Raw genomic sequence first — 26,350 nt, 5'->3', positions numbered from 1 at the left:
AGTATTTCCGTTTCCCAATGAAATAGCCTGTATACTACTTCATCTTGATTGCGGCCCGCAAGCTGTGGCAATAGCTACTATGTGGTCCAGGAAAGAAAAAGGTTGAGTATCGCTGTTCTAGTTCTAATTAAAAATTGATTTTATTTAATTTTCTCGATCGTCAAGGTGTACCTAATCTGAAGTAATAAGTGCCTAAGTTATATCAATGTATCTAATTGGTTAAATTAAAAGAATTTTTGTATTAATAAACGTGATTGTAACTTAGATAAACTTTCTTATTTAATCCAACCTGTATAATGCAAAATAATGATACTGTTCTCACCGAAAAGTTTTCTATAATTAATGTATGTAATGTATAGTACACAATAAATTAAAATACCTAAACAAGAGGGCGGCAAAATTATCTTCCGCCCCGGGCGGCCGACACTCACGCTACGCCACTGTGAAAGACGAAAAATTAATACACATAAATAATAATACTGCGACATACTAAAATATAATAATATACGATCAGATACATGAGATAAATAACTAGTTTGAAATTATTGTAAATAGTACATTGGGCAGAGAGTAGCTAAAAATCGCGATACTCGCTCTTTGCGACCTTGAAAGTACTAGAGAAAGAGTTAATTACGGGCTGCCAGTGAGCCAGCAGTGTGCGCAGTGGTGGGAGGAAAAGAAAAGGTGGGAAATTATAGAGAAATGAGGAATTATTATGTAGCAATATGAGTGATTTAGTGAGCAAAGTTAATGTAACTTATATTTGGGATGTATCATCGAGGTAAAGTGTTAGATTTGATTTTGAGTAAAGAGCGTCGCTAGCGACGTTGTCACCGACAAACGACGACTGAATTTCAGTCAGGACTTCAGGAGACTTGCTTGAATACACACCGTGCATTTGTGAAGGCTCCGACTCGAGTCAGTTCACTTTTACTTTCATTTGTGGCGCAACCTAGTGTTGAAAACTCGTGCCCCAAAAATACACAACACTCGACGCGAGGGCAGGACAGCGAGAAGACGCGATTGAGCGCGGTGCATCTGGTTACGGCGATTCTGTAGTGGTAGTGTGGTGGAGCTATGGCTCAGTGGTATGGTGGTGTACTCTATTTTGGTGCTCGCGCCCACCCCCAGGATATACAACCCGCGGGAACCCCTTAAGGACTAAATTTTACTCCGGGTAGGTTACAACACTATTTTTACCCTCTAAGCTAAGCTAAGACAACCTGTTGCTTGTTACGTGAGCTATTATTTTCGCGCATTGTTTCGCGCGCCTCGTGGAATTACTGAACTGCTTTCAGTTTATATTATGTAACTCTCTTTTCTATTATTTTTATTACATCACCATTCATTAAATATCTATTAACCATTAGAAAACTTTGCATTATTCCATTATTTCTCCTTAAATATTTTTACTTTCGAAATTAACAAAACGATACTCGATTCGTCTGTAACCAGTCATTTTAACATATTTTGTTGGATATAAACAAATTCCCACCCCTTCCTTTCATTTCTCTTCGGTTTTTCTGCAGCTGTTACAATTTCTCAATTCCATTTCAACTCTTCTACCTACTTATATTTAAAATCAAGACTTTTTAACGTGATTTTTAAAAGAAGGATAAATTTTACATATATGCACACTAATTTTATTGATCTTCTACATATCTTTACTTTAACACACAAAATTTCACCCTTTTCTTTTGTTCTATACCCTACATTCTAAGTAATTTTCTGTATTATTTACAATGATTCTTTAAATTTTTTTATTTTATTCTACAGCTGACATAAATTGCCGATCACCACAATTGAACATTTCTTTCATTTCTTCTTTTTCTCCCTTCCAGATACATCAACTCATACCCTTCCAGATACATCAAAAATGTCTCAACATAAAGGATAGTTGTTTCTCCATTTTTCTTTCAGTATTTTCCTCCATATCAGTTCCAAATCATACAAAACTAATAAAATTAGATATTTAGATATTTACTTACTTAGTTTTCGAAATATGACTGAGCAAGTTTTAATTGTAGCTCTTATTAACAATCCTTTCTCCATATGCATATATTATGGTGTTAAATAGTAATATTCACGATAGAAAATATTCTCCTATATATTAAAAAAAATCTAATTGGTATTATTTTAAACAAAGACAAAAAATAAGGTTGTTTATTGTTTGGCCTCCAAAAATCTGCATTCCATGTATAAGAATACACTTCCCAATTTCATTTTTAACTTAACTGTAGTAGAAGGAACTAAAAATAAATAGTAAATAGTAATTGTATCAGAAATATTGACCATTTTTTATCTTGGCAATGGTTGATAATATAGGTTGGGGTCCTGGTATTTTATAAAATTACTTTAGATTTGTACAATGCTTCAAGATCTTCGTCATTATTGAAACTATTTATGGAATTAGCGGTTTTTAGATGGAAATTCATATTCAAAGTATATGTCCACAATATATTTTGTGAACATTAGAAACAGTGTTGTAGTTGTAGTGTTAGTGTTTTATATTATAGTATTTTGGCAAGCCACGTGTAACAATTACAGGAACAAATTTCATTCAATATAGTTTATTATAATTGCAATTCATAAAATAAATAGGTTAGACTTTAATCTTGATCAGTAATATTTGGGATTCACTCGTTTTATACCTTTTTCGTTCTACATATATTCTGGATTTTTACATTAAATCACTTACATACTTGTTGGTTGCTTCGTTGGCATTTTTCCTCCTCTATATTGTTCTACCTTATCTAGTCTTTCTACAATGTTTACAATACTACAAAAATTCACGAACTTATAAGAACTAGCAATATAATTTTCAATAAATGATTAATTTATGAAGTGAAGTAAATTGTGTATACTGCTTTTTAAAACTTAATATCGGGCAAACAGAGAGAATACTCAAAAAAGGCATACTGGAACACAATAGCTCATAAAAAGATTCCATAGGTACACTCTATTTATATTCTTTGATAAAATTGTTTATTTTGTATCCTGAATAAAATGCTTTTAACAATCGTTCACAAGCAGTTAAGTTGGTATCCTTCTGTTTTCAACCTTCTGTACAACTCAAAGTTGTAAAGCCTGCGCCACAAACTCTTGCTCTTTTATTCCTCCACATATGTACTCTTCTTAGAATTTTACGCTCGAAAGTTTTAAGCAGTTATTGGCCCTTCTGTGTAATTGACCACGTGTCTGCTCCATATGTTAGAACTGGTCTTATTACTGTTTTATAGATGGTCAGTAATTTTTCTGGCTAGTTTTGAAGCAATTTGTCTTTGCATGCCTTAACACTTATTAGCAAGCACTATTCTTCTTTTAATTTGTGCGCTGACGTTATTATCTTTAGTCAATAGTGAGCTTAGGTATGTGAAGGTATCCACACCTTCCAGTTCTAAATAGCCAATTATTATTCTTCTAGATATGTGGTTGCTTAACCTAGTAGAATACATTTGATCTTTTGGGCAGTTCTATTTAGACCCATTCTCTGTGCAGAAGCCCTGAACGACTGGCGTCAGTCAGAGATTCTATGGACATAGTCATCTGCATATCCTAAAACTTGCCCAGATTTGTTAAAAATAGTTCCATTTCTGTTAATCTGGGACTCTCTTTTTTATAGGGTAAGGTCTCAATGGAAGGGCCTTGAAAAAACGCTCTGGATTTTGACCATGCTCGCTGCTCCCCAAAAATTTGTAGTAAAACAAAATAATATCCAAAATTTAATTATAAATTCTTTTATTGTACCCTTTTATTGTACTCTGCATATGAGGGGCCGTTTGCCAAAAGCTGATATGTCCACTTTCGATATTTTTCAGAAGAGCAAATTCAAATGTCCACGATGTCCATAAAATCACAGTTTTAGAAATATCATATTTGGTTTTAAGTTTAATGTTTTTACAGCTATTTATGTGAGTTGGCATATAAGAAAAAACTGTAATTTTATGGCCGTTGTGGAAATTTGAATTTGCTCTCTTGAAAAGTACCAAAAATGGACATATCTGCTTTTGGCAAACGACCACTGATATATTTAGAAAGTTGTGATGATATTGCGGCACGATTGGTAACTTCACACTGGACCATTTTGTTTTCTGTCTAGAAATTCTTTCACTAATTTCATATTTTTGGTGGAGCTCATTGTATTGTCTAATTACAAAAATTACGCAATTAGAACACATGCCGATAAAATATGCATTTATTCATGCGCTAAAATTTTGGAATATGCATCTAATGTAAATAGTACAATTTATTATTCTAGTACTTTTTAAATTAGCAAAACTAATGCTTTGACTTTTTATGGCTATCTTCGTCCCTGAAAATCTTCAGAGGAAAGACATTTATATTTAAATTTAAGTAAATAAAAAATGCAGATTTCAGTAATTAGCGTTAACGGGAGCCATTATGGAAATGTAGTTGATAGAGAACTAGTTTGCTTCTATATACAATGGTTTTGGCAATTTTTATCACTTGTGGTGCTATGAAGCCTCAAAAATTCTCATTTTGAACCAGAATTTCAGCTTATTTTTATTAACTCATCATATGGCTAGTTCTAGAGCCCCAAGTTACCTACTCAAGTACTCCCATAGCATCAGTAATGCGTCAGATGCCTTAATGTGCTGAAGATTAACCTTTATGGCTCATTACGGTCATTGAGACCTCTCTCTTTTATGGCGCTACAACAAAAGTCGGGCCCTGGCTTCCCCCAGCATCCGCATCCAAGCATGTCTTTCCTTTGCTGCTCACCTACAATTATTCACCTTCAATATCTGTTTAGCATCGGTTCTAACTTCGTCTATCCACGTTTTCCGTGGTCTTCCTATCGGCCGACGTCCCACCATAGTTCCACTAAGTGTTCTGCTAGGTGTTCTGTTATTATCCTTTCGTATAAGGTGATCCTTCTCCATATCTTTCTTTCAAAAATATTAATAAGGTTTATTGTCATGATCAAAGTCAGCCAAATATGCAGGCTGAAAAGGAAGATATCGACGCTGTCAAGCCAAAACGGCATAAACGACATTAACTTGATTTTTCAGGAAACACAAAAAACTGATTATTTTTATTTATACCAATTCTGCTTATCTGCACAGTGATTCAAAAAAATTGGTGATTTTTTTTTTCAAATTTTAATATATTGTGAACATTAATGTGGCTGAAAATACTGTCTGAAATAAATTAAAAACTATAAAATGGCGCTTATATCCAATCAAGATATAACATTGGTGAATATGCCAAACTTACCTCTGGCGTTTGTGTCGATCGCATCGTTGTAGGGTTAGTCCATATGGGGCTTAAAAGGGATATATGCCATTAATGAAAAAAGAAACGAAAATCAAAAATTGTCGTTTATGCCAACAAGAAAAATGATGAAATTACGAAGATTTTTGATAGGGTTTATTTTTTATTAATCAAAAATACATTCTAAGTTAAAAACAAAACCTTAAATTCTTTAAACATGTTTTGGTGCTAGGATGAAATACTTAAAAGTAAATATGAAATACTTAAAAGTGGATATCTAATAATAAATAGTGAATTATAATTCATAATCACTGTCAATATTTGGTTCAACATCCGTATTGCTTTGATTGCTTGTATTTTCCTTATTTTGATCACTACTTATACCGGCATCCAAACCATTATCTGCTGCTAAGTTGAAACATGATGTGAGATCGTGACTAAATATTTCTTCTTCTACTGCAACGTCTGGTGGTTCCTCAAAAATGATCATGCCATTGCTAAAAGCTTCTGCAATGTTGGCATTATAAATGTCATAAACCTCTAAGGGAAATATAGGGGGATTATTGTCAGTCAGTATATCATTTTGTGCTGATTCGGTATATGTTTTATTTTCATTTAGTAAGGCCATTATTTTTTTACTTCTGCTATTCATGTGCAACAAAAAAATGGCATAAACGCCAAAAATCGATCGCCATTTTTAGCTATATAAAATTGATTTAAACTCTATGCTGTAATACAAAATGAATTGTTCATCACACTAGTACAAAGTTACAATAGAATATTTTAAAATAAACTTTTTATTTGCGCAATTTTTAAATAAGAAACCTGCATAAGAATACCATTGAGGAATGGCACTTGTGTCAATCACGATGTAAATATGTGGCTTTGGCATAAACGCCTCATAGATTTTAAAGAAATTCAGTGTGTTTACGCTTCAAAAATCAATACAAATTGAAAATATTGCAAATGTAGATAATACCATGTTACTTATCCATAAAAATTGTAAAAATACATACCTTTACTATTATTACTGGACCGAAATGTACAGTGGCGTAACAAACTCCGTCGGGGCCCCCCCGCAGAATTGGAAATGGGGCCCCCTTTAAAAAATTACGAAATGCGACTTGTGTAACAAAAACTTGTGTGTGTTATAGCCTAGTAAATGAACGTGAAATACGGAGATACTGTGTAATTTTCAGTGTCACCACCGAAGTGGTCAAGTCAACACTTTTCAAGCTATTTGCGAGTGAAAATGTTTTTGATCGATAAGAAAACCACGTTTTCAGGCGGTTTTTCGCAAATAACTCAAAAAGTAAGTATTTGATCGAAAAAATATTCTTAGCAAAAATGTAGATTATCTATAAAAAAAAATGAAGTCTATCGACCCAGTAAAAGCAAAGCTGTAGCTTATTAAAATTCTTATTCGTCAAATTCCAAATCGAATATTTCAACGTGAAATAACCAAAAAATGAAGCACTTTTCGGGAAAAACTCATTGAAACTTTTTGAAAGTGTTTAAAAAAAGCTTTTTTTTATAGGGGGAGATTTTCACGATTTTCTTTACCAAAAAAGGGACCAACTTAATTTTTAGCGTAACCCGCTTAGTTTTGATCCTAGAAACTTTTATAAAAAATAAAAATAAAGCTTTTTTTAAAAAATAAGAATAAAGCTTTTTTAAACATTTAAAAAAAATGTTAATGAGCTTTCCCCGAAAAGTGGTTCATTTCTTGGTTATTTTACGTTGAAATATTCGATTTAGAATTGGACGAATAAGAACAATTTTTCATGAGCTTTAACTTTGCTTTTACTGTGTCGATTGACTTCATGAATAGACCATTTTTTTGTTTTTTTATAAGCTACATTTTCGCTCAAAATATTTTTTGATAATATTTAATTCGATAAAAATGTTTGAGTTATTTGCGAATGACCGCCTAAAAACTTGTTTTTTTTTTGTTGAAAAATAAACAATTTTACTCGCAAATAACTCGAAAAATATTGAACAAAAGTTGTAGTCCACAGTACATCGTCTTTTTGGAAGATGATTACAAATGCCTTTGAAATGGGTTTAACTGCTTCGTATGAGCGAGTCTACCACGTTCTGAAAAATTTTAGAGTGCAGGGTGGACGCGTTTCCTCGTCCGGCGTCATTAACATATTTATGTTTTCGGACTAACGAAACGCGGCTGTAAATTTGTCGGATAAGAGATCCACAAGCTTTATTAATTAAATATAAGTACTTTAAACTGAAAATTGATAATTTTGTAATAACAAAACTACCGCGCTAGAGTAATATCTTGCGGGTGTCTGACTCTACGATTTTGTTATTACAAAACTTTTAATTTTCAATTTAAAGTACATACCTATATTTAAATAATAAAGATTGTCGATGTCTTGTCCGACAAATTTGCAGCTGCGTTTCGTTAGTCCGACAACGTAAATATGTTAATGACACGGAACGCGGAAACGCGTCCAACATGCACTCTAAAATTTTTCAGAAAGTGGTAGACTCGCTCAAACGAAGCAGTGGACCATTGCTTATAATTGGTCAATTTAATAATTTCCGGACTTATTTTAAACGTATGTTTTTCACCCCCCAATTGGAGGGTAAGTAGAACCAAAATCCAAATTGTCAAGCAAATCCGGCGTGACGCTGATAATTACACTCCAAAACAGTCATTTACTGGGCTATCTGTGTATTCATGCACTGTTTATGACAACTTACATTTTTCATCTTTCATGTATGTGTAAAATAATATAAAAATGACACATTTTTACATATCTTAGACGACAAGATGGGGCCACTGACATATTGGGGCCCCCGCAAGCTTCAAGACCCAAACATGTAAACCATCTTCTGTATAATAGAGAAGTTCCTGTAGAATAGATGGACAACTTACAGAATCTATAGACATAGGCAACGGAATAAGGCAGGGGACTCATTGAGTCCAATTCTTTTCAATTTAATCATCAATTAAATCGCCAACAGCATCTACAAAGGCAGAGGATACAGAGTGGGAAAGAAAGAAGTAAAAATACTCTGTTATGCAGAAGACACAATATTGATAGCCCATGCTGCAGGGGCCTCTGTTACGCCTCTGGAAACTACTGCCGATAATTGTATCGAAATACTAAATGGGGCCCCTGATCGATTGGGGCCCCCCCGCAAGCTTCATGCTGTGGGGGCCTCTGTTACGCCCCTGGAACTGTACACAATGATAATCTTACGGGCACTGGCGATTATGTCAATCGGTGTTCACGTGCGTGACTAGACTGGCGTTTATAAAAATTATAAACCTATATTTCACCTATTTCACTTTTTCTGCGGTTATTCCGCGTTGACTGTCTGGTGCGGAAATTAAAATCCTATTTTTTAGTGCAGCTAACTAAAAAGTGGTCATTTTGGCGTTTATGCCGTTTTGGCTTGGCAGCGTCGATATATGCGCATATCTCATCATCAGCATCATGGTATCCACACTCCTAGCGGAGTGATTGCCGCCCTCTTTGGGCTCTTCCGATTCGTTTGTCGCGGTGAATCAATCCGCATTAACATTTTGGTTTTACAATTGGTTGTGTGACTTGGCATCTTCTACAATTTTCCTCCATTCGTTCCTGTTTTTGCTTCTGGTTACCCATTCTCTGACTCCCATCTTCTTAAGGTCCTCCACTATCTGGTTCTCCCATCTAGTTTTGGGTCTTCCTCGTGGCTGCCTGATACAGGTCTCCATTTGGAAATTTTCTTGATGACGGCTTTTGGATTTCTCATTTCTATAAGTCCCATCCATCTGAGTCTCTGTGCCTTTAGAGACCAAGACTCTGTGCCAAATGAGACTCCAAGATATTTAAAGTGTTCTACCTTGTCAAACTCATATTCCCCAATATTTAAACTTGTCACATTAACTGGATTTTTTCTTGAGCATATTAGGTATTTTGTTTTGTTTTGATTTATTTCTAAACCTCTTTTGGATGCTTCCTTGCATAACTTCGTAAATTCTTCCTTTAAACTGTTCAGGTTTCTGCTAATTAAAGCTATGTCGTCAGCATACGCCACAAGTTGCAACGTTGATGTTATAATTGTACCTTTTATTTCTGTAGCTCTTATTTTCCTTATATTGCGACATTAAATAATGACGTTGATAGAGAGTCACCTTGTCGTACTCCACTTGCTATTTCTATATTTTTGGTGATACCGTTATCTGTAATTATTGTTGCAGTCGATCCTTCCATTGTCATTTTCGTAAGTTTGATAAGTTTCACTGCGTCTATTGTTGACTTTCCCTCTCTACATATGTGCTGGTAATCTACTATTTTAGTTATATATGCATATTATGCGCATATATATGCATATTATTTGTGTCAAATATGCATGCATATGCATTTATTTATGTCAAATATGCATGTATGTACATAATATTTTAAGTATGAAAGTTGCTGTGGTACTATTTTATTTTACACCAATTCTTTGAAAAGTATAAGTGGTTCGGAAGAATCTACTGGCTTCAATTCAGCAAAAATTTCTGCATAAAACATTGCAGCCTCTAATCAAGTTCTCATCTAGTAACAATAGGTTTTGGTGGAAGAGAAAGATTCGGCAAATGTTCTTTATACACTGATATCTTATAGGTGCCTTAAGAAATATTTTGTTCATGTTTGAAATAAAATTATTAACAAGAGGAAATTTATTTCTAATTTCTTCTGCGACCCTATTTAAACCATGTGCTAGGCAAATTGTATGTACTAAACGTGGATAAAATTTTTTCAAATTCTTTCCTGCTTTAACCATGTAAGGAGCAGCATCTGAAAGAAAAAGAAACATTTTTCGTTGGGAACAGCTCTAAAGGAAGAAAAGAAATTGCTAAACTGTCTTGTAAAAACCTCAAAACTGTTACCTAGTGCGTTGGTTTTATTCAACTGCTTGGAAGCGACTAAATGCGATTTACAAGCTTGCTCATTTTTAAGAGATCTGATTAATAAATGTGCGATGTAACGTCCAGAAGAATCAATTATTGTTTCATCCACACATACATAAAAATAATTGTCTGCTACATCTAATTTTATTTTACTCAGTACCGCAGAATGTAGGTACCTACAGAATCGACATCGTTTCTTTTTAAGCTTCTTTCACTTAGAATATTCCATTTGCAGTATTTTTCAAGAAACATTCGCAAATTTTCGTTTGATAATTTGGACAAAGATATATTTTAGCTTAACAATGCTTCGAACAAATCATGGCTAAATGTCTCTTGCTCACTTGATTTCCGATTAGTTGATTTTAAGCACCTAGACATCGAATCTTGCTTTTTCTCTCCCGATTGTAATTTCTTTTTTGCGGTGTGTAAAGCAGTTTTGCAATGCTGGACTATTTGGAATTTTTTTTCGCATGGAATCTGCAAAAAAATTCCTGCAGTAAACTAAATAATTTTTAGATCGGGGTTATTTAAGCATTTTAAATTAAAAATGTATATTTTTTGGTTTTCTGATTATTTTTATGCAATTTAAAATATTTAGGTTTACTTTGTATTTACTTCCTGCATTCTGAGCATAATAATTTGCCCATATCAATGATTAATTCTGGATGCCTTGATCCACACAGAAATATCAGCCTACGAAGGTATTTGAACCATGAATAAACAAATAAATTCGCTTTGAAAACCTAGTATATGCACTTTATCTTTAAATAGGTATACCAGTATATGCAAAATTCAAAAGAAACTACAAAAATATGCAAATGCATATGCACTATTGCATATTTGCCTGACTCTGGTCATGATCCATGCTTCTACGCCATATGTTGCTATTAGTCGTATGATGGTTTTACCTATTTTGAACTTTACTTCCATACGGACATCTTTGGATCCAAACACCTGCGACAGAGAGAAAAGTGCTTTGTTGGCAAGCATTATCCTTTGGCTGTACGCCAAGGTATGTGAGCTATTTTACTACTTCAATATTTGCTTTATCGATTGTCAAATTTTGCAAGTTTCGTTGTTTCCTTGCTTGTATACTTATGCCTCTATAGTTGTTCTAGCTAAGTCGGAGTAACCTAGTTGAGTCCCAGAATTTATAATCCGTATTTCTAATAGCCGAGTTGAGTCCCGAAGATGGGTAAATTGAGTCCCGTGTCTACCTGGTGCTTAGTCGGTGTACGTAATGATTTCTAGGAATTAGAAAACAATAATTTATTTTAGAGCATATAATTTTATTACAAAAATGTATACCTACAATATTTACAAAAAGCAATATAAGCTAGAATTACGTGCTAATTCATTTATTTAACTATTCTAAATTTTTCACCTACACTTTTGAGGTAATCAAATTTTGATATTAATCTATTATTTAATTTTAAAATTTGTTCATCTATAAATTTTTTTGATGTAAGGGTTTGTGCAGAATAATTTTTTTTACTTTTTTTTGTACACTTCTAATTTTAACATACGTTTCACTTTGAAAGTCTATTAAAACTGTTAAAAATTGAAAAATATGAGTATGAGCAAAATAAAATGACGAGTTAAACCTGGAATGAAAACTCTCACATGCGTTCGTCGTCCGTTGTAAACTGCTTGACATCTCCGCCCAAATTCTGGCGGAAACTCAGCCGATTCTGAGACATAATTATCGACCAGATAGTCCGCAAATTCTACTATTCTATGATTTTGTGGCTGTATTGATGATAAAGCTTCAACAAAACAATCTCCTACATCTTCTGGGTTGAGAAATGGCATTCCAAAGCAGTATCTTAAATATTTTCCTACATCACTCTCTTTGTCTTTGTATAAGGATGTTAAACCTAGTGCCTGAATTTTGCGCCACCTGAAAAAAGAAAAAAACATCATTAGAATTACAACAGTATGACATATGGAAAATAAGTAAAAAACACCGGAAAACAAAAAGCATATTCATATACACATCATCATCATCATCAAAAATACAATTCAAATACTCGTATGTTAAATATGACTACTTATCAGGACCAGGAAAATTACAACAACGTGGCATATGGGAAATCAGTAAAAAACACCAAAAAACAAAATGTTTACATACACATCATCATCATCATCATAAAAAAAAGATTCAAATATGTCAAATATGACTACTTATCAGGACCAGGAAAATTACAACAGCTTGGCATATGGGAAATCAGTAAAAAAAAAGCACACATACACATCATCATCATTCAAAAAAGGATTCAAATATGACTACTTACCAGGATTGTCCTAAATGGAATCGGCAGCCCTTCAATGAAACATTAGTCCAAACTTCAGTGACACTTTGCTGAATTGCTTCTTCAAAATCTGCAAATACCGTTCTTAAAGCGAGTTTTTTTATTGCATTTCTCAACTTGTTCTGTTAGGTATTTAAGTGCCAGTGTATATGTATGTTTTTGTTTATTTGGCAATAAGAAGAAAACCAAAGGTATATAATGATCTTCTTTTAGACCATGGATGGAGAACATTTGCTCAAAAAACTTTAAGCAATATTCAAAAGTTCCATCTATATAAATGGTGTCCAAATCTGCTAAAAATTCTAAATTGCTGCTACAGGAAAACATAATAATTTGGTTTTCTATGTCGTTCACCATTAGAAAATCCTCGTTTTTGTTGGTTTTCACTGGAAATGTTTTTAATATATCATGAGTTTCCTCCATACTTTTTGGTAATTTAGGCAGAAGAGATCGTCGGGCGTTATACATATTTTTTCGAACCAATGCCACGTCTTTGGTAGTCAAGGTACTAATATCTCCATTTCGTAATTCCTTCTGCAAAATTTTCATAGGTCTTTCACCGATGTCTTCTACGGCCTTTCGTTTTAAGGAGTTACTTAACATTTGGCGGTTAAGTGCATCTTCGTTTAATTCGCTATGGTTGTGTTCATCCCGAATTTCCGTCACTACGTTGTCACCTTGGGTTTTTAAAAATGCTTTACTTTTTTCTCTCGTCTGCGCACAACACATCCAACGCTTGTCGTTATTCTTTAAAGATTTGTGAAAACGATATTTGAAGCCATTTAACACAATCAATTGTTTTCCTTTTTCACTAAGAACAATTTTCACTGAACTCATTTTGGCAATCAACTTAACACCGTATCGTATACAGATAGATCGCACCATACTAAATATTTTGTAGGATATTGCTTTTTTATATTTGATTACCATAAATACATAACCAATAAAATCATTTCATTCCTCTATTGTTATTCCAGGTAATAACAATATTTCTAAATATGCTTAAGTACAAATTAGAAAGTACTTACAAATTAGAAAGCTATTAAAAGGTAATTAGAAGGATTACGATGCCCGGGACTCAATTCGACCATCTAAATATTTTGGCCCTTCTTAATTCAGGTATTGGGACTCAATTTACCTATGCCCAGCTAAGTTTGTCTCTCTGTTTGTAGATTTGGCATATAATTAATTGATTCAAGTCACCTGGAATTTATCCTGTGTTCTACACGTTTGTCGTCCGTTATTAGTTTATGAAATCACCAGTGTGAGTGTGTATCCTCAAGTGTGAGAAATTCTGCTGGTATGTTGTCAATACCTGGGACTTTGTTATTCCTCCAGTGCTTTAATGGCATCCATTATTTTCTGTCTTGTGGGTGGGTATTCCAATTCATTCATTTATTTCATGTTTTCTATTATTGTAGATATTGCTTGCCATCTGCGGCCTTAGAACACAAGAGGTATAAGTGCTAAGTTTTCAGAAAACTTTGTTCAAAGTTCTACGACAAATTTAAAAAATCTAGGTAGGTACTACTTGGCATATTTTCAATGACATGTCATTTTTGATCATTTTATTGTTAGTTTATGTACAAAGTTTCAAGCCACAATGTTTTCTACGTGTTTGGGCAGTGCCGTTTTATCCATTGGGCGCTTGGGGCGGCCACCCAGGGGCCCGGGCCCCGGTTCCTTTTATTAATAACAAATTAAAGTCCGCTAAATAATCGAGGACCATATTTTTTAAATAGGGAAAAAGACTACGAAATACCTGCGATTTCGAAATGGTCTGATTTTAAGACTGATAAATAAGAACTGTGACAACTTTTAAACCAAAGAGCGATTCCTTAGATAATTGTAAAAAAATGTATGAAGCTGGAGAAAAAGCTTATTATAGAAGATTAAACGAAAGCAACTCTTATAGAGTAAAACCCAATGGAAGCGAAGAGAAGTGTTAAAGCTGTTTATTGTTACCCGTGCAAATTATTTTCAATTAAAAAAAAAATAGTTTAACTGATTTTGGATATATTTTACACACTAGAAATATTTGAATAGCTTACTCAAATCTCACGAAGAAAGTAAATTTCATCTGAACTCTATGGTTACATTAATAACAAGATCATCAGTTGGAGTAAAATGGATCATTAGTTAAATTGGAGTTATAGACGCTGGCTTGATCGAGCAAGTAGAACGCGAAGCTGACTATTGAGTAAAGGTCCTAAGACCTAAGAAGAGTTGTTGCCACCATTAAATTACTTGCTTCTCAAGGACTAGCTTTTCGTTGATCCCATGAGAATTTAACGAGCCGTCATAAGGGAAATTACTTAAGTTGTCTTGTATACTTTGCTTTTGACAACTGCTTAGCTCAGCATTTACTGTGGAATGCGAATAAAGAAAAAGGTTCAGTTAGCTATGTGGCTGACCAAACTTGCAATGAATTCCTGGAAGCGATGAAAACAAAACATGTAAAAACTTTTGACGCTGTAAATGTTTTACTTAAAAACTACGGATACATCAAACATATTTTTCCAGTTAAGCAATAATAGAGACAAAAAATCAGCAGTTAGAAGTGAAGCCAAGGCACTGCATAATAAAATGGATACCTTTGAGACATGTTAACTTGGATACTCTATTCTATTGACACTGATTTGGGCAAGGATTTTAAAACGAGTGAATGCAACAAGCAAAACGTTAGAAACTGTGGACTTGGACGTGTCAATTGGAGTAGAATTAATGACATTTGAACTTTATTGGAGACGTAAGAAATAAATTAAGCGAAATTGAACTAGAAGCCAAAAATATTTTTTGTGAAGTCAATAATCTCAAACATATTCTATAGCCTTCAAAAAACAAAGAAAAAAACATTTTTCGATGAAGCAGTTGAAAGTGAAACAATTTTAAAGGGGCAAGAGATATTCAGAATTGAAGTACATACATGTAAATTGAAGTACATTTTATTTTTTTACAATAATGTTATAATGCCACAATATTTCTCAAGATCTTTTAAAGAGAATTTAATGCTACAAAGATGTTACATCAGATGTTTTTTTACGCCAAATAAAGAAGAAGTCAAAAAGTGAATTAATATTTTATGCGAGAAATATAAAAAAGATGTTGATGAAACCAAAGAGAACTTGCATAATGAAATTATTCATTATAATTTAACGTTATGCCAAAATTTCAATAAACGTTTGAAAATTTGGTGTCATCCAGGATGTAAAAGCAACTTTTGCCAATGTTTAACTTTGCTCCAAGTTTATTTGACGATACCAATTTCTAATGCGTCAGGCTAGCTGTCTTTTTTGGCTTTAAAAATAATAAAGATACATATATTGAAAGTCAAAGGATCAAGAAAACCTAGACGCATTATCACTATCGTATTGTAAAAAATGAAGAAGTGGAGCAACTGAATTTTGATAGTATTAATATGGCAGTTTGCTAATGCTTAGTCAAGAAATAAAGTGAGCTAATTTTTGTCTTATACATTTTTTAGAATATTTTTTGGTTTTTATGTTTTTTTCTATAGAACATTCTGTTGTTTTATATTTTTAAATGTATAGTTTGGAATATTTTTTACGTTTGCTGTTTTTCTCGTTTGTTTTAAAAATCTTTTTTTTAATTTTTAAAAATGTATGGGTTTTACAATAAACGTTTATAGTTAATGCAGGTTAATGCATGTATTTTTTGTTAACAAAATTTGACAACGAATAGCAATGAAGGGGGCCCCTAAACCTCTAGTGCCCAGGGCCCGAAGTTAGGTTAAACTGGCACTGTGTTAGGGAGTCAGTCCACTTTTGTCAATTGTTACTTATACCCCTTGTGTTCTAAGTGCCTCATCTGTTAACCATTATAGTTCTTTTAGTCTTCCTCGTTTGGCTTTTGAACTCGACATTGCGTTTTCAGCTGTTAAACAGCTGGAATGGTTGGAATGGAAGGAAGCCCACCCCAAGGCTAGAAACATATTATTTGCTATCAGAAATAATATGTCCATTGGGTTGTTTTATTTCATCCAGAAGTCAATTAAGGATTTCTCTTTGTCTTCTGTGAAATCGGTGAATGTTTCCTGTAAATCCTGTAATTCTAACTCATTTGGTGGTTTTCCTGCAAAGGGGTTTCTGATCCAGTCAAGTTGGGAATAAACTTCAGAGAAATATTTATAAATATTAAAACTTAAAACTTTCTTCTTGAAGAGATTAAAAGTGAAGAATTATATCAGTAACCACATCTGGTATTAGAGATATTTCGTTTTCGTCAAAAAATGATGACAGCGTAGGAAATGCAGAGACATCCTTCCCCTGTATTTGAGAACATAAAAGAACCAACTGTTTCTTGAAGAAGTTTATTTTCTCATTGGCTGTGAAGGGTGTTGTGTTTGCTCCCTGAAGACCCATGTTCAGCGTGTTTAGTCTGTCACAAATGTCAGCTAGATACGCCAATCTTGACAACCATTCTTCGTCACTGAACAACTTTTTCATGTCATTATTTTTTTCAAGTAAAAGCATTAAAACTTCTGACCTCAGTTTGAACTAGTTTAAAGAGTCGGGTGAAAACTTGTACTGGGGTGAAGAGACGCACTGGCACTTCCGCCAGTGCCAGTGACAAAGGTCCATCCTAATCGCTTGTTTCACCCGCGCGACGCGTACCACCTGAAATCTTCCCGCGTACCACCAGTGGTACGCGTATCACCGGTTGGGAACCCCTGTTCTAAACAATAATACAGTTAGTTTAATGGAAAACATGATTCGCCAAAAATGTCACTTACGTTACTTTGCCAAAAATGTATCGATATACATATTTGGATTTCTCTTCATTTACCCTTAAACCAGTTTTTTGCCTCTATCTCTAATTTATTGAAAGTTTCTTTCACGCCTCTATCTCTAATTTATTGAAAGTTTCTTTCACGTTGGTGACTGTGTTTCCCACAATTTCAATGTCATCCGAGTATGCTAGTAGCCATTCTGGTCCATTTACTGTCAGTAGCTCTGTTTTAATGTAGGCTGTTCTTACTACTTTCTCCAGGATATATCAAAAAGAGAGGTGACGGCGCATCTCATTCTTTCAGGCTACTGCTTATTTTAAACGATTCTAATAGTTTGTACCTATCCGTACTCTGGATCTACAGCCATTTATACATATCTTCATGAGCTGGATAAGTTTTCTTGGAACTGAAAGTTCTGCCATTGCATTCCACATCTGATTTCTTATAATGTTGTCGTATGCTTGTCGGAAATCTATGAAGAGATTATGGATAGTTCTATAAATTCCCATCCTTTTTCAAGCAGCTGCCTTAGAGTAAAAATCTGATGTATGGTCGGTCTATTTGTATATAATTTGTTTTTTGGACCACCAATAATTTTTGTTGTTTTGTGCCAGCTGTACAGTTTCTTAGTGCCAGCTGGTCTCTTCGTTATGTACGCAATTTGTTTTAGTGTTTATTGATTTTCTTAACAACTCGGTTTTGATGATTGAATTCCAATCATGCGATTCCTGGCAGTCGTAACCCGAGTGAGTCTTTGATTTGTTGATCGTAAGTATATCATAACAAACCAATACTGTTCCAAGCTCGGCCTCAATATTTATTGCATATATTTATTCCAGCTACGCTTCACATTATTGTGATTATAACGTACGCGAAAACAAAAACTTTATGATATAATAAAGTTGATGTTGAGTTCCTGTTTGGAATTGGTTTAAAATTAAATTTGGTTTTACTACTGAAATGTAGTAATAACAAAACAGAGAACTCACATATGCTTCATAAAGTGTATAAATAACGTAGGCCATTTTTTCTGTAAATTCTCTTCCCTAATTCATTCGTCCCTTTTTGCCTGTTTATGCCTACACGATGTTATCAATTTGGTCATGGTATGTGTTCTATATGTGTGTTTGGTCATATCAATGAAAAACTGGAAGAAGGAATAGATAATAGTCAGTTTGGGTTCAGAAACAGACTAGGAACCAGAGAGGTATTGTTTCCTTTTAATTTAATAGCTCAAAGATGCATTGATATGAAGTATGTAAGTAATGAATGTGGATGGGCATGTTTATTACATTCATTTTGAAAAAGCATTTGACACATTAAGGTATGAAAAATGAGTCCAAGTTCTAAAGAAAAAAACATAGACAAAAGGGACTTCAAAGAGCACAATTGTATTTTCGGGCGGAGGTAAATTCCTCACCAACAAGTAAAACCATATAATCCGACAGGTATTTTCCTCACCAAATTTAAGGGTTCGTATTAATCTAGTAGGTATTTTCTTCACCAACTCACTGAGGTATATAATAAAATAAAAATATAGATGTAAGTAATTTAAGAATGTTTATTATGAAAGCATCCGAAATCCGAATACAAGACATTAATTTCCTTACATTATAATAATAGTTTATAATATAGAAAATAAATATGTAAAACGTATAAATTATTATTTAATATTTACTACTTACAATAAGAGACACACTTTACAAAATCCATTCTAGTCATTTGATTAGATTGATACCGTATTATTAAATTTTATACATTTTTCAATTTCAGTTTTACTTGTTTATCTTTGATAGGTTTTGCAATATGCAAATTTTAAATTTTACCATACTTATCTACTTGATATTTTTTAACTTTTTCTAAGGAAATATAATATGGATGGATGCGTATTATAAAACGAGGAATTGAAATGCGAATGAAAAGATTCGCAAGCATTCGTAATAGGAATAACAGAAGAACTTGCCTCTGCCCACAAATATGGGGAGAATATGGCATTTTCGTCTTCGTCTGTATAAGTTTCAACTAAATACTCAGCGTATCTATCTAAAATTTCATTTTCTGGTTTGCATGACATTAAATCAAACACAAGACAATCTGATACGTCTTCTGGTTTTATATATTGTTGTGATCTTACTTTTGAAAAATTAATGATGTTCTCAGATGTAATTTATCTTAATTAATTAATCAATAATTATCTCATTAATCAAACAGATCAAATACCAATATAGTGTCAATCTCAGGACTAAATTGTAATATCAATTACTTACTTTCGTGGCTTCAAAGTATTTCTCAGTGGATTCCTAATCGGCATAGATAAAAGAGAGTAAAATAATACACATACACGGATTTCAATTAGAAATTATAAAAATCGTTTATTTTATCTAAATGGCAATAACTGCTTAATATTTCTTATATCTTATCTTTCTATCTTTATTTAATACAACAGTTACAAAAATGGGAATCTTATTTCTTTTTGTCTCCAAATTTATTTTATTTATAATGAACTATTATGATTTATCAGTAACGAATTGATTTAGGGTTTGATGAAAATTTTTTAATAGTGATTGTGTAGCTCAATTTTCAATGTGTTATTTAATACACAAACCATACATTCATGTCATAACAAAATAGACTGACCTTTACTGATGATTTGACAATGTCTTCACACAAAACACGTTTCCTATTGGCTTGGGTTGCGATCCAAAGACTCGTCCAAATCTTCCAGTAATGCCTCTGGTCCTTTGAAAACTAAGCCTCGTACAGCCCTCGTTCCTGCCTTCTCCTGATGCCGTGTTCTACCTTTTTCAAACACTTCAACAAAAACCGGGACACTCTAGACTCAAGGAGTTATATACTATCTCGACTCGGTCTATCACTGTTTACAAATTTAATAACTTATTATCTTATTTGCTAGAATATGAATTATCGGTGGTTATTCACACCTTTCCACGAACACTTTCTTTTTAAACATCACTCTAATTGTTTACTTGAGTCGTATTGTTCCTGGGGTTCGTAAACACTTCTCCGAAACACTTTCTTAAAAACTACCTATACATAATTTGTTTTATACAGGGTGTTCCAAATTTACATGCCCGCGGTCGAGAAAAACGAAAACCTTTATTTTTATTTGAATTTTAAATATAACTATAGACTTTTATTTCTTATGTCAAATAGGAATATAACAATATGTAAGGCCAAAAGTATGTTTGAGCTACTTGCCTACTTCAGAATCATTCCTACCACATACTACAAGCTTGGTGTAAGTGAAATCTACAACCATGTATTTCAGTGTTCGGACATATTTGAATGATTGCAATATACAGGGTGTCCAGAACCTCTACCGACAAACGAAGACAGGACATTCCTCAGATAATTTTAAGAGAATTTAACCCAAATCACCTAGTCCGAAAATGCTTCCTAAGAGAGCTAGAGCTCTTTGAAGGTGGCGTCTTGTAATTAGTTTTTCTTGAATAACTCCAGAACGCTTCTATTAAGAAAAACGAAAATTGGAACACATATTTATCTTTCAGAGATAAATCGATTCCATGCATTGCGAATTTCTAGTACCGGTCATAGGCGTCCGCTTTGGGTAGGGCAGCAGTTATTTTATCGCAAACCTTTTTTATCTGAAATTTTTAAGCATTTTTGACTCTGGATTATTAAATTGTGAGATATTTTACAACTAAAAGGTACTCTTGTTGTAAGTCGATAGGATACACCGTTTTCTATAAAAATCGATTTGAAAATTTTTCTTTTTTTTTAATTTCCAAAAAAAATTAAAAAAAAAAACTATTTAGAAATCCGAAAACTGGTACGTTTATTTATATTTCAGAGATGACTCGATTTTATTTATTACGAATTTCTAGTACGGGTCATATGAGTCCGTTTTGGGTAGTCAACGGTTATTTTATCGCATAACATTTTTGTCTTTAATTTTTAAGCATTTTTGACTCTAGATTATTACGTTATGAGGTATTCTGGTACTAAAAGTTACTCTTGCTATAAGTTGGTAAAATACACCGTTTTTTTGAAAAAAATTTTAATTTTTTTTTTCAAATTCTAAAAACGAAAATTTCAAATCGATTTTTCTAGAAATCCGTTTGTCCTACTGACTTAAAGAAAGAGTACCTTTTAGTACTAGAATACCTCACAATTTAATAATGCAGTGTCAAAAATGCTTAAAAGTTTAAGACAAAAAGTTATGTGATAAAATAACCGTTGCCCTGTCCAAAACGCAAGCCTATGATCGGTATTAGAAATTCGCAATGGATGGAATCGATTTATCTCTGGAAGATAAATATAAGTACCGATTTTCGTTTTTCCAAATTAAAGCGTTCTGGAGGTATTTAAGAAAAACTAATTACAATACTCCATTTTCAAAGAGCTCCAGCTCCCTTAGGAAGCATTTTCGGACAAGGTGAATTGAGCTAAATTATCTTAAAATTATCTGAAGAATCTCCTGTCTTCGTTTGTCGGTAGAGTTTCTGGACACCCTGTATATAGCTTTTTCAAAATCTACAAAAATTTTACTAGGATTAAACTCAATTTTGAGAGCTTTAATGATTTCTGATTTTAACAAATAAAAACGATTGTTGTAAGTTTCTGTTTTTTTTTGTTTGGCAGTAAACAGTATAATAAAGAAATATAATGCCCATTAATTAGCCCATGAATAGTGAATAATTGCAAATAATATCTGTGCAGTAAGAAAATGTGCCATCCATATAATATATAAAATTCAATGTGGCTAAAAGTCTTATATTTGTTTCACAATTATCTTACTTTTGATACAGTTTATAAAGAGAAAATTTTTCCCCTTGGTTGTTTTTTAAGCACACTTCTTCACAAATTCTTGAACCTTGTCAATATTGGAAGGAAGTCGACCAGGCATCATTTTTCGTCGATAATTATATAAATATATTTTTTCTTATGTAACTGACATCAATCATAGATTTGTTTCAGGCAAATTAGCTGCAAGTTCTCGGCGTATAATTTTTGCTGGTTTTTCAGTAATATTCTCTTCGGCTTTACGTTTACAAAAGTTAGAAACAATTTTCCGATCTATCTTCTGACGATCTGGTTCATGATTATGTTGTAGAGTTGTAGGCTACTTCTAGATATTGTAAAATTTGCACCAATAGTAAATAATTTCGCACTACAAATTGTTTTATTACACCTCCAGAACACTTCTTTACTTTTTAAAACTTTCACTTTATAAAAAATAAATTTTCAAATACCAGTAAAGGTTTATCGCGATTACTTTCTATTACACATTCCATTTTGTCAAAAATTTCAATTGTGACTAAAAAGAAAATACTATAATTAATTAATTAGTTATTATAGGTACCTACTGTAATTTTATAGTAGGTAAATAAATAATTCCCTTGCATGCCTTTTAATAAAAACTACCTGAAATAACCACTTCGATTTTGGTGAGGAAAATACCTGTCGGATTATGACATCCCTTCCAAACGTAGGCAAAAGATTATTTTGGTGAGGAAATTACACCCGCCGGTATTTTCGATTATACATCATGATCTTCACTGAAACAAGAACACTTAAAAAATAAGCTACATTTATGTGAAATGTGGAGTTATAGAAGGATGCTTAAAATAGCATGAACATAAAAGAAAACGAACACGGAAGTATTGCCAGAAATGGGAAAATAGTACGAAATAATAAACACAATAAAAATAAGAAAGTTACAGTATCTGTATCTGGCACACGCAATGAGAAGACAGCGATATGAAATGATAAGATTGATAATGCAAGGAAATATAAGAGGAAGGAGTATAGAAAGAAGGAAAGTGTCATGGTTGAAAAATTTAAGGGGCCGGTTTAAATGCACTGGTTTATATAGAACTCTTCAGAGCAGCAGTAGCTGGAGTAAAGATAGTAATGATGATATCCAATCTCTGATTGGGAGACGGCACTTAAAGAAGAAGAAGAATGTGTTCTGGTCTGTTTTTTTGTGTTTTGTAATATAATTAAATTTTGATGTGTGTTTCGTATATTGAGACTTTGGGTATTGAGATTTGGAGGTATTTTGACTCCACTTTTTAATATAATTAAGGGATTTATACGTATATTCGTAACATTTTAACTACGTTAATCATTATTGAAGCCAGCTTGTTCTCTTATTACTACCAAGCATATAACAAAAAAATTAAAATCCAAACAACTAATGATACTATCTAGAAATGTGGCAAGTATTCAGTTCCTGCAATTCAAGGATACACCACTTGCGTTATAGATATATCTAGTAATAGTGGCAAATATTTACAATAATCACAGAAAGTGTAGCTGAACAGAATTTGAATAAAGTCTGCGGTTAATGTGTCACACAAATATTTGATTAAGATGAATTCTAGGCGGTGATTCATAACACGGAGCAATTTTTAATTGTACTCCCAAAATCGTAGCACTGTATTTTAATTGAATACCAGTTTAACTGCCTCTTTATTATTTTGTTCATTATTGGTTCCTGTTTGGTTATCCATCTTATTGCCTCATTCCTTATTCTATCCCATTTGTTCTATCCGGCTATAGCTCGTAGCTGTCTCATCTCTATTGCGTGTATCCTAATGCTTTTTCTGCCAAGTCCAATTATTTTCACTCGTACATAGTATCGTCGCGCGTCGGTATCACAATTGTATTGACCGGACAGTATCGTCGCCCCCGCTAGCGAAATTATTCCGATTCGATTTTTTTGCACAAACTTACTCAAAAAGAGGTCCTTATAACATATCCACAGGGTGTCGGGCGGTGCCGTGGTCTAAAAATTGTTTAAACAATTTTTTTAAGCAAATTCACAAAAATAATTTTTTTCATTTCGAACAATTTTTTTTAGATAAATTCTAGGCAAAAAAGGTCTCTTAGAATTTTTTTTCTAAAATGGATTGTTGTCGAGTTATATGCGATTAAAAATTTGAAAAATGCGAAAATGGCCATTTTCATGGCTTAATAACTCGATTAAACATTATTATTATGAAATTCAAAAAGTCACCAAATCAAGTTTCAAATCCCTTCTTAAAGGTCCTGAAGAGATTTTTGTCATTATTTTATTAGAAAGCTGTTATTTTTAATTATTAACAATTAGCGCTATAGTCCAGGATTCATCGTCGCCCCCGTTAGTGAAATTATTCCGATTCCATTTTTTTGCAGAAACTTACTCAAAACGAGGTCATTATAACATATCCACAGGGTGCCGGGCGGTGCCGTGGTCGAAAAATTGTTTAAACAATTTTTTTTAAACAAATTCACAAAAATAATTTTTTCACTTCTAACAATTTTTTTAGATAATTTGGGACATTCTGAGCAAAAAATGTCTTGTCATTTTTTTCTAAAATTGATTGTTGTCGAATTATACGCGATTTGTAATTTGAAAAATGCGAAAATGGCCATATAACTCGACAACAATCAATTTTAGAGAAAAATCACAGGAGGACTTTTTTGCTCAGAATAACCCAAATTATCTAAAAAAATCGTTCGCAATAAAAAAAAATATTTTTGTGAATTTGTTTAAAAAAAATTGTTTAAACAATTTTTCGACCACGGCACCGCCCGGCACCCTGTGGATATGTTATAAGGGCCTCGTTTTGAGTAAGTTTCTGCAAAAAAAATGGAATCGGAATAATTTCACTAACGGGGGCGACGATAAATCCTGGACTATAGCGCTAATTGTTAATAATTAAAAATAACAGCTTTCTAATAAAATAATGACAAAATTCTCTTCAGGACTTTGAAGAAGGGATTTGAAACTTGATTTGGTGACTTTTTGAATTTCATAATAATAATGTTTAATCGAGTTATTAAGCCTTGAAAATGGCCATTTTCGCAATTTTCAAATTTTTAATCGCATATAACTCGACAACAATCAATTTTAGAAAAAAATGACAAGAGACCTTTTTTGCTCAGAATAAGCCAATTTATCTAAAAAAAATTGTTTGAAATGAAAAAATTATTTTTGTGAATTTGTTTAAAAAATATTGTTTAAACAATTTTTCGACCACGCCACCGCCCGGCACCCAGTGGATATGTTATAAGGACCTCTTTTTGAGTAAGTTTGTGCAAAAAATCGAATCGGAATAATTTTGCTAGCGGGGGCGACGATACTGCCCGGTCTATTTTAATATATTTTTATTTTTGTTTCTTGGGATAATTCTTTTTTCCCCAGAACTGTCGCTGTCGCTAGTGCGTTGTACAGTTCGTTCGATTTTTTTGTTCTCTTTGATACTCCGAGGTCTATTTTTTCATCATTGGTAATTATACTTCCAAGATAATCATATGCGGTAACTATTTCCAGTTGAGTACTTTTCATTTTATATTCATTTCATTTTCTCCCTTTTCGCTTATGACCATTATTTTACTTTTATAGATGTTTATTTCCATTTTTAAATTCTCTATTTCCTTTGTCCGTATAAGTTTTTGCGTTTTGTCACGAAATCTACTATGAGGACTATGTCATCCGCATACAATAAGGCTTCTATTTTTACTGGCTGTAATTTTTGGTGTCCTATTATTGTCCGAATTTGGTTGGTTCTTTCTCCAGTATTCAATTAATAAATCTAATCAATTCGTTCATGACTATTACGAATAGTAGCTTGCTAAAACTGTCTCCTTGTTTGATACCTCTTTCTCAATTGAATTCTTCAGATCTTTCTCCTGCTATCTGTACATGTCCTTTTACTACTCTGTATATACTTTAAATTATTTTTATCAGTGTGATTGGTACTTTCATGTTCTGCAAGCACTTTTTTCAACACACCGCGTATAAGGTATCTAGATGTAGATAATTATGACTGACTAAATAAATAGCAATTTTACGCCAAATGACCTGAAACTTTTCTTGCCAATCGATTGACAATTCAAACATTTTTTTTAAGTTATTAGTACTAAAACTAGAAAATATTTAAAAAAAAATGTTAAAACCTAATCAAACTATTTTTGCAGTGTATTTGCGCAACAAATACCTTTTGGATCAATTTGTTCCAAATCGATCTACATTTTTTAATGCTGGTATATGCTGTATTACACATTGTGTCGCAATGTTCTACAAACTATCTACTTATTTTCAAAGTAAAAGTAACACCTCATAGCATTTTGCTACGAGCCGCGTAAACTGTAATTTTGCAATTACTGACGCTAAAA

General features: G+C 32.9%; 2 protein-coding genes across 3 annotated transcripts in view; one reads left to right on the top strand and one right to left on the bottom strand.

The window, feature by feature from the left end:
* Nucleotides 1–26,350, top strand: part of LOC114335085 (transcription factor Ken) — a 180,523-nt gene that overhangs the window by 34,567 nt on the left and 119,606 nt on the right. The window contains exon 1 of one of the 2 annotated variants that reach the window (XM_028285243.2): nt 638–1,177. The exons of the other annotated variant lie outside the window; for it this stretch is intronic. The gene's annotated coding sequence lies outside the window, so the exon portion shown is untranslated. Of the gene's footprint in view, nt 1–637; nt 1,178–26,350 lie in introns of those variants that run through there. 2 annotated transcript variants of the gene reach the window in all.
* Nucleotides 11,501–13,544, bottom strand: LOC126878636 (uncharacterized). The gene is made up of 2 exons (XM_050641463.1): nt 12,436–13,544; nt 11,501–12,041 (listed from the first exon to the last, which is right to left on the bottom strand). The coding sequence occupies exon 1, from the start codon at nt 13,381–13,383 to the stop codon at nt 12,517–12,519; it is 867 nt and encodes a 288-aa protein (XP_050497420.1). The 5' UTR covers nt 13,384–13,544; the 3' UTR covers nt 11,501–12,041; nt 12,436–12,516.

This window comes from Diabrotica virgifera, chromosome 10, assembly GCF_917563875.1.
Source record: "Diabrotica virgifera virgifera chromosome 10, PGI_DIABVI_V3a".
NCBI lineage: Eukaryota > Metazoa > Arthropoda > Insecta > Coleoptera > Chrysomelidae > Diabrotica > Diabrotica virgifera.
The sequence above is the reverse complement of the archived record's forward strand: the minus strand, read 5'-3'. Positions and strand labels throughout refer to the sequence as shown.